The sequence below is a fragment of the Loxodonta africana genome, chromosome 18, assembly GCF_030014295.1.
Source record: "Loxodonta africana isolate mLoxAfr1 chromosome 18, mLoxAfr1.hap2, whole genome shotgun sequence".
NCBI lineage: Eukaryota > Metazoa > Chordata > Mammalia > Proboscidea > Elephantidae > Loxodonta > Loxodonta africana.
In genome coordinates this window covers 17,069,345-17,078,843 of record NC_087359.1, presented here as the reverse complement: position 1 = coordinate 17,078,843, position 9,499 = coordinate 17,069,345, and the positions used below count along the sequence as shown (strand labels likewise).

Genomic DNA, 9,499 nt, shown 5'->3' with positions numbered 1-9,499 from the left:
CAGTTTCAGGATAGCCTCACCCTCTCTGCCTGGGAGAAAGGTGGCCAAAAAAGCCACTTCTGTGAGAGCTCCTTGGGCCTTGGAGGGGAAGGAGGAGGGCCAGGGGTAGGGCAGAGGACTGTCTGCCTAGTCCCCCACCTCCTGGAGTGACGGTGTGGGTGGGAGTGGGAGAGCGAGTGGGAGCCCTGAGGGATGTAGGCCTAGCTGGTCTGCAGCTGCCAACAGGGAATTGAGGTTGAAGTCCGTTTCTCCCTCGGTTGTTTGGAGATCCGAGCTCATTTTCCCACAGAAACAAAGCTCAAGTGGAGGTTGGCTCCCCGCCTGGCCGAAAGGAGACAGATTCAGCTCACAGTACCAGCCCTGAGACGCTCTACACCCCCCGCCATTGTCTGTGACTGGCCGGGCTCTGGGCAGCTTCTGAGACCAGCTCTGCCAAGGGCCCTGGTGGCCGTGGGAACTGGGCCCCAGCTGAGGGCAGCTCTTATACAGGCGACTGCATAGAAGCAGGGTGTGTGTGTGGAAGTGTGAATGTGTGTGTCAGTGAGTGTGTGTCTCTGTGTGTGTCTTCACACATTTCTAAGCACAGACCATACCTAGGCCATGGAGTAACAGACAGTGCTCTGGACAGGGTTACCTTGGGCAGCTGCTTGACATCTCTGGACCTCAGTTTCTTCATCTGTAAAATGGTGGCAGAAGCTTTGGCCTAGATCAGTAGTTTCTAACTGTTTTTCTTTTAAACAGTTTCCTTTTTTTTTTCAAATCTGCTCTGATTTAAGTGTTGGTAGATACAGTGAGGAGACAGTCTCCCTCGGCTTGCCCTTCCCGCTCTGCCAGCCCACTGGCCTCAGCCCACCTCCTCAGAACCTGGGCTTCTCAGAGAACTGTGTGCAAATCCCTGGGCTGGACCACACACACGCAGGCAGAGCAGACACACACACGCAGACAGAGACACATACAGACAGACACATAGACATATACCTACACAGACAGACAGACACACAGAGACATGTACACACAGAGACACACAGACATATACATACACACACACACAGACATACACATACACAGACACACATACATAGACATATACACATACAGACAGACACACACATAATACACAGACACACACACATATACATACACAGATACACAGACACACACATACACAGACACACACAGACGTTTATACACACAGACACACAGAGACACAGACACAGACACATACACAGACAGACGGACAGACAGACACATATACTCTACATACCAAACAGAGACTCCCCTGCAGCCCTAGCCCTGGTAGCAACACTGGGGTTAGGCTGACACAGTGCCCCGTGAGCTGTGTCCCTGGCCAGCCAGAGCTGCTGAGCTGTGAAGGGGATGAAAGTGCTTGTTTCACTAATGAGTCTCAGAGGTTGTTAATCACCCTGCCAGTGGCAGGGATGGCTGTGCCCGCAGACGTGACTAGTCAGGCCCGAATTCCAGGAAGGAGGCCCGGCTCTGTGCAGGGCCCTGACTGGCTCACATTCCGGACCCTCTGGGCTGTCTGCAAGGTCAGGGGCCAAGGGTTTGCGTCAGGGGCAGTAGGGAGCTAGGAAGAGAAGGGCACATAGGGCAGGCCCAGGGGCAGGAGGGGCTCTGTGAAAGGCAGAGGATCGCAGCAGGTGGCCAGGGGCTCGAGGAAGCCCCCACCGGTCCTCGCTGGGATGGCAACAGCAGGGGCCCTCCTGCCCCCGCCCCTGTCCCCATGCCGCCCCGCCGGGTGAGCTGGGACCTGCAGCGGCTACCAAGGGAACCGTGTGAAGAGCACAAAGCACAGAGGAGCAAGGAGGCCCCGCCTGGAAAAACAACATCCTGGTAGCTGGGGAGAGCTGGGCTGGGGAGGGGCTATTTTTAGCTTCATGGGGGGGCAGGACTTGTATGGCCTTGCTTTCTGCTGCACAGCTCACCCATTGTCCTGCCTGACCCTGCGCTGTGTGGGAGGCTCTCTGTTTGCTCCTGCTCTCCGGGGTGCGGGACCACCGGGGCCACAGAGGACCTGGTGAGATGGTGGCGGGGGGTGGTTCTGGCCTGGTTACACCTTCACCCTGTGGCCTCAGAGAGCAAGGCTGGGCCTGAAAGTAGGCCCTGGGCACTCCAGGCCAGAGGATGCGGACTCTGGGCAGCAGAGACCACTGGGATTTCCTGGAAGGATAGAAGAGGCTCTGCTGAGTGCAGGGCTTGGGTCCCCCCAGCGCTGAGGCCCGCTGTTCCCACTGCACAGCTGAGAGCAGAGACATGAGGCCAACTCCAGAGGACATGGGTCCATTTTTTGTAGGTCACCCCCTGGGTGGTCTCAGGCATGTTTCTCCACAAACTGAGAAGGGGTGAGTGTGTGTGTGTGCGTGTGTGTGTGTGTTAAGCAGGAGGTTCCAGGTCTCCAATTCACTTGCCCCCTCCCAGGAGTCCTGCCCGGCTCTTAAGGGTGTGATGTGTACATTTATTCCTGGGTACAAACACCAAAAGGTGGGTCCAGAACCAGGCTGTGGCATCCAGGATGAAAATAGCTGATGGGAACTCAGGTCATCCAAAGCAAACACTTGGGCTGCCAGGACAACATGGGGCTGGACCGTGTGAAGAAGCTGCCTCAGGCTGCCTCTGCTGGACCAGAAGTGGGGTGAGCACCTCTTGGCCCAGAGGCCGGGCACCCTGCTTCAGCCCCCTCCTCTTGGGCCAGGGCTCTCCTTCCCAAAAAGAATCCTGGGATGGGGCCCTGTTTCCCAGTCTAGCCTGCCCACAAGGCCAGCTCTTGAAAGAAGAGACATCCTGGGAATTCTCAGTGGGCAGAGAGGACGGAAAAGGGAGTCAGTCAGTCATTCAACAAATGTTTATTGAGCACCTACTATGTGCCAGGCCCTGTTCTAGGAACCCAGAAGAGGAGTGGGACTAGCCCCGACTTGTCCCAGCTGTGGCTCTTTCCCCTAAACAAGGACTGGGGGTGCACAGGGCCCTGGGAAGCCTCCTCCCTGAGAGGTGGATGGCCAGGTGGATGCAAGGGGGGGCCTCTAGAGATAAAGCTGTGGGGGAGGTGACTCCAAGGCTGGTGCCTTCCCTGGAGGGAGACGGGGTCCAGAGAAGGAAGCTTCTGGAGCTAAGACCACTGGAGAGGAGGCCTCTGCCTGGCTCCCAGCATCACCTCCTTTTCAGCACAGATATGGAGGACTTCTTGAGGGGCCCTATCTGCAGATGGGCATCCACACTCTCCAGGAAGAAGGCCGGCTTCAGCCTGCGGGTAAAGAGCCCCATGAAGTGGCTGTCCACGCGGCTCTGGAAGGGGTCGATGGGCAGGGCTGGGGCGCCACTCCGGCGTGGCCTGGAGGCCTTCAGCCTCCGTAGAAGGTTCATCTTGCCGTCCCGTACAGCATAGAAGGCCAGGGCACGGTCGGCATATTCTAGACAGATGCCCACGGTGGGCGAGAAGGGCTGCGGCAGGGGTGCCTCCAGCCCATGGAACCAGACAGAGAAGCTGCGGCCATTCCACTGCAGACAGCAGGAGTGGGCGTTGCGGCCCAGCCGGCCCCGGTCATAGGGCTCTTGTGGGGAGAAGTCTTCGGCCATGACCCCCATGCTGACCCAGCCCTCGATGATCTCCACCTCCCAGTAGTAGGTGCCCCGGTCCAGGGCGCCCTCGCCCAGCACCTGCTCGCAGTGGGTGAAGCGGGTGGGTGACTCGGGGTAGTTGATGGGACATAGCACCCTCTTTACGCCTTTGGTTCCAAACAGCTGCAGGAATTTATCTGCTGTGTCGCTGTCCAAGTCCACGATGTAGGCAACTACCCCAGGGGCAGGAGAGGGAGGCAGGGGTCAGAGCCAGGCTCGGGCAGGACACCCTCCCCCACGCGCCCACCTCCCCAGAATTCAGGCCTGTTCCCGCCTTGGCTACAAGCACAACTCCATCTTGCAGGAGACCACTTGGGGAGCTGATCGCCTTCACCCGGGAACTAGGGAAGGGAATACAAGCCCCAGTGTGCCAGGGCCCTGCTAGGGCTTGCTTCTGGGATCATCAGAGGTGAGAGCCCGGCGCCCACTTACACTTGAGGAAATAATCTCGGGGAGCTTCACTCTCTAGGCGGCCAGTGCTGTCAGGGTCCTGGAAGTCAGCCTCAGCTGCAGGAGAAGGGACAGTGAGGGGCGTCTCTACAGGCTGCCCAAGATGCTGCAGCTGAGAAACTGGGCTGGGCTGCTGGGCCAGGTCCTGCCTAAACCTGTGACTGCCATGCCCTCTCCTCCCCCTTTCTCTCAGGGTCCTGAGCCACCTGGGGACAGACACACACCCAGATATGGCACCCTGGTCCTTGTGCATCCCTAGTCCCTTGCTTCTGCCTCTTGTCTACTTGCTCCTCAAACCCCTCTGAGCTAGGGGGTGGGCTAGGAGAAGCCCCCCTGCCCCCTAGGCTGTGGCAAAGTGGCTGCCTTGTCATCATGGGTGATGGTTGCAGGCACTGTTCGGGTTTGGCCCCACCCCATGCCAGGCACACAGTTTCCATTCTCCCCTACTGAATGGGCACCAGGCTGAGGGGCCTGTGCAGAGAGCCTGGGGGAGGGTGAGTCACCTCAGTGAGGGGCAACACCCACCTTCTGGCCCCATCTTCTGCAGGCCGTCCTCGTCACTGCCCAGCCCCTGCAGCTCCTCCCACTGGCTGGCACAGGCAGCAGCCAGCAGCTCTTTCACTGTCTGGACCGCCTGAGATGACTTGGTGAAGCTGAGCTCCCTTGGGGGGCCAGACCCAGGGCCGCACCCCTCCTCCAGGGCCAACCGTAGTGCCAGGAGCTCCTGCACCAGACAAATGCTAGCTGAGGCTCTGCTGGCCAAGCTGTACCTGCCCAGGGGGCAGCTTCACCAGGAGGCCCACAGCCCTTTGTCCCTCCACCCTGCCTGCCTTCACCAGCCTATTCCCTCTCTGGCCCGCAGAGCTGCCCCTCACCTGCAGGAAGCCAACCGAGTCGGCCTCAGGGACCTGGCTGAGGTTGTGGCGGGCTCGGCTCAGGCGGCTGCGCTGTTCCTCTTGCCGCCGCAGGTCGCCCTGGGAGCGGCCCAGCATGGTAGTCTCCCCCTCCTCAATGAAGCCCAGCACCTCGGCCTGGAACCTCTGCAGGGTTACCTCAGCCTCCGCAAACAGTCGGTTCACCCTCTCCCGCTCCGCCACGGCTGCACTCTGCACAGGACGACATGGGAGCAGGGTTGACAGCTTTGGATCCATCTTTCCCCAACACCACCCCCTCGCCCATTTGTCTTGGAGGTCACAGGGAGCAGCCCGAGCCCGACTGGGTCTGTACCAGGTCAGGGAGGTTCTCCTGCCCAGTGGATCATTGGACTGGATCATTCTACCCTGAGTGCTCTTCCCGTCAAGACCCTGCTGCAGGAGTGGGAGGGGGCTCTGACCTTGATGAGGGCCACGGTGCGCCGAGACTGGGCAATGCCAGCACCCAGCTCATCCATGCGGTCCTCCACGGCGCTCAGGACTTTGGGCTGCTCGGCCTGTGGATGACACCCCGTAAGGACACGGTCTGGCAGATGCCACAGCCCAGCACCAGGGGCCCTGCCAGGGGAGAGGAGAGGGGTGACCAGGAGTGACTTTGCACACTGGTTGGACTGGGAGTGACCATGATGTCTGATAAAGCCTGCAGCAGCTCCAGGCAGATGGAGCAGATGTGCCTCCAGTCCAGGCTGGTGCCATTCCCAAATGCCAATGGGGGGCACAGGCCGGTAGTGGGCTGTCTGCCTCCCTCTCTGACCAGTGGGGTCAAGTTCAGGGGCCATTGGTGGTCTCCTATGGATGAGAGGCTAGAGTTCATTTGAGAACTTCCTTCAGTGAGGAGGAGGCAGGGGTGAGCGAGTTCCAGAGGGAATGTATCAGAAGACACCCAGCTATCCTGGGGATCAATGTCCCCTAAGGGTCTGGGTTCACCATCTAGACCTGAAAACAGGGGATTCCAGGCAAATCCCTTGGGTCTTATGAGTCACAGCTCCAGGCAGGAAAAAAAAAAAAAAAAAAAGGAGAGACGGAAAATCCCAAGGCCAGAGGCGCCAAGTCCGGGCTGGAATCCAAAGGAAACTGGGGGCGGAGGTAGCGGGACAGGCTGAGCACATGCTCCCCACCACCGGCTCCCAGAACAGCTGGACAGAGCGGATCTGCGTGCCCTGATGCCGGCAGAGCCTGTCGCCTGCCACACCCATCCACACCCGCTGCCTCAGCCCAGGACAAATCTGAGATGGGACCGTTAGCCCTGTGCATCCGCGCGGAACCATGCGCCGGGAACCCTACGGGCCTAACCCGGCTCCTTTACTGGCTTAGACCCCGTTGACCCCGCTCCGATACCCTGCCCGCCCTTCCCTTCCCTTTAGCGTTCACACTGGCTTCCTATCTCCCCCATTTCCATCTCCACGGCCGTGAGCTGATGACATTGTCAAAGTTGGAAGGGAACGCAACGATCCTCACTATTTAGAGGAGGAAAGTAAGGCCCTCCCGGCCCCCCCTGGATTCCCCGCCCGGCCGCGGGGACTGCCGGCTCCCACCTCCTGGAGCGCGCGCTCCTGCTCCAGCGGCACCAGCTCGTGGCCGCGGTGCTCCTGGACGGCGCAAGCCTCGCACAGGCACACGCGTTCCGCGCGGCAGTAGCGCTCGAGCGGCCGCAGATGGCGCGGGCACAGGCTTTCCTCCAGCCGGCGCAGCGGCGGCACCAGGCGGTGTCCGCGCAGCGCGGGGCTGCGCTCGTGAGGGCCCAGGTGTGCCGGGCAGAAAGAGGCGAGACAGGAGAGGCAGGAGAACGCGGCTGGCAGGGCGGCGCCCTCAGGGCACGCATCGCATCGCACCAGCTCTTCGGTTGCCGGCCACGACTCAGGGGCGCAGGGAGCAGACGGCTCCGGGGCGTTGGGCGGCGCGCTGGGCGCTGATGGCTCAGGAGCCAGGCCCGGAGCCGGGCCCTTGCCCGGGCCCGAGCCCAGGCGGAGCTGCAGCAGCTCGGCCAGCGTGTGGTTCTTCCGGAGCTGCAGGCCGTCGGGGAAGGGCTCCTGGCACAGAGGGCAGCGCGCAGTGCTCCCCGGACCGCCGGCGCCGCCCACGCCGCGGTGCGGCCAGAGCGCACCGAGGCAGGCCAGGCAGAAGTTGTGGCCACAGGGCAGGGTCACCGGCTCCCGGAGCGGCTCCAGGCAGATGGGGCAGCTGAAGGGCCCGGGGCTGTCCATAGCTCCAAGGCTGCCGGGGGCACCGCCTGTTCTGCTCCCGCCTGGGAGGGACCGACCTGTTCGCGCCCGGCACCGCCCTCCCGGGATGGAGGCCAAGGGTCCAGCCCCCGCCGCCTGGCTCGGCCCGCCCCTCAGCACCGCCCATCGCGGACACTCAGCCCAGCCCAGACTGCGCGGCCAACCCCTCTGCAGGAACCCCCGCCGGCTCGGAGGGGCTGCTGAAAGGGGTTTGCGCGAGGGGATGGCAGAGAATGCGAGTGGCACACCCTAGAAGGAATTGGAAGTTCACACTTGCATTCCCTCCCTACGCTTCCATCCTTGGCCGGGTCCGGGCCTCGGGAGGCGCTGGGCGGGCCTTCGGGCTCCAGACCTCTCCCCGCCGACGGCTCAGCACAGTTCCGGAGCTGCTGGCTGCCGAGAAAAGAAACTGCTGATGGGCGTGTGTTTTTGCCGTTTAGCGATTCTATTTTTTTTTATTTAGCCCTGGTGGGGAACTCAGGACTTTTCTAGACCTAGAAGGGAAGCTGACATCATTCTCCAAGTCGCCCTCAGTGAGGAGTTCAGTCCTGGTCAGTGGAATTTATCTATTTTTTTCTCACGGGCACCTGCGGGAGTCTGAGGCTGGGATTCTCCAAGCGCAGGCATTTGTTAAAAGGCCTTATCTGTGCGCTTTACGGGGTGCATTGTGTGTAAATCATGTCTCAATAATGTTGACTAAAAAACCAGAATGCTAACAAATAAGGTAGCATTAGATTATAACCTGAGGTATAAAATAAATATCCGTGAGTCCATACTGGTGGAAATAAATTATGGAATAAATAAATAGGGAAGAAGAGAAAAATTTTCTCATTCAGAAGAATTCCAAATACTTTTTGTAGCTGCTCTGAGGTGAAGCCCAACTCCCCGGTCCTTAAGTGTGGGCTGCGTAGTGACTTCCTTCCCAATAGCACAAAATGTAAGCTGGGGGGGGGGGGAGTAACTTTATGTGGAGAAACCTGACAAACGTGACCTCAGCCAGGTGATCAAGGTTGACATCAACAGTGATGTCATGCAGATGGTAGGCACCTTGATATGGTGTGATGAGAATGGCACTCTGCCTCTGTGGGCTTCCTTCCAAAAATCCATAACCCCAGTCTAATCAAGAGAAAAACTCAGACAAATCTCAGTTCAGGGACAGCCTACAGAATACCTGACCAGCACTCCTCAAAATTTTCAAGTCATCAAACACAAGGAAAGTTTGAGAAACTGTCACAGCCAAGAGGAGCCTAAGAAGACAGGACAACTAAATATAAGGGGGTGTCCTGAGTGGGATCCTGTAACAGAAAAAGGACATTAGGGAAAACCTAAGGAAATATGAGTAAAGTATGAATAGGATAAAGAATGAATCAATATTGGTTCTTCAGCTGTGACGAAAGTATGAACGTTCGTGTATGAGTTTTTGTGTGGACATACGTTTTCGACTGTCTTGGGTATATACCTAGGAGTGGAATTTATGGTAACTCTGTTTACTGTGTGAAATTTATGGTAACTCTGTTTACTGTGTGAGGAACCGGCAAATTGTTTTCCAAAGTGGCTGCACCATTTTACAATTCCAGTAGCCTACATTCTCACCAAAACTTGTTGTTTTCCGTTTTCCGATAATAGCCATCTAGTAGGATAAAGAGGTTTCTCATTGTGGTTTTGGTTCGCATCTCCCCGAAGACTAACAATGTCAAGTATCTTTTCGCGTGCTTACTGACCATTCGTATATCTTCTTTGGACAAACGTTCATTCTGAACATTTCCCCATTTTTTACTTGTGTTATTTGTCTTTTTATTCTTGAGTTGTAAGAGCTCTTTATATACTCTAGATTCAAGTCCCCTTCCAGATATATGGTCTTCAGAATTTAAAAAAAAATTGTGTTTTCAATTTCTTTGTTTTTTAATTTTATTGTTTTAGGTGAAAGTTTACAATGCAAATTAGTTTTTCATTCAAAATTTATACGCAAATTATTTGGCAACATTGGTTGCAATCCCGGAATGTGTAAGCACTCTCCCCCTTTCCCTTTCCACCCTGGGCTCTCCCTGTCTGTCAGTCCAGTTTTCCTGTTCCTTCCTGCCTTCTCTTCTTTGCTTTTGGGCAGGAGTGGCCCATGTGTTCGATTTCTTGATGGTGTCCTTTGAAGCACAAAAGTTTTTATAAGTTTGATGTCCAATTTATCTATTTTTTTCTTTTGTGGCTTGTGTTTTGGGTGTTCCTGCCCTGGTTTTGGGGCCTGCTAACTCCTTTCCTGCCCCA

The 9,499-nt window shown here is 57.3% G+C and overlaps 1 protein-coding gene across 1 annotated transcript; it reads right to left on the bottom strand.

Moving 5' to 3' along the window:
• Positions 1 to 1,918: 1,918 nt before the first annotated feature.
• Positions 1,919 to 7,410, bottom strand: TRIM47 (tripartite motif containing 47). The gene is made up of 6 exons (XM_003417253.4): positions 6,554 to 7,410; positions 5,420 to 5,515; positions 4,962 to 5,192; positions 4,612 to 4,810; positions 4,069 to 4,143; positions 1,919 to 3,809 (listed from the first exon to the last, which is right to left on the bottom strand). The coding sequence occupies exons 1-6, from the start codon at positions 7,220 to 7,222 to the stop codon at positions 3,169 to 3,171; spliced, it is 1,911 nt and encodes a 636-aa protein (XP_003417301.1). The 5' UTR covers positions 7,223 to 7,410; the 3' UTR covers positions 1,919 to 3,168.
• Positions 7,411 to 9,499: the final 2,089 nt, after the last annotated feature.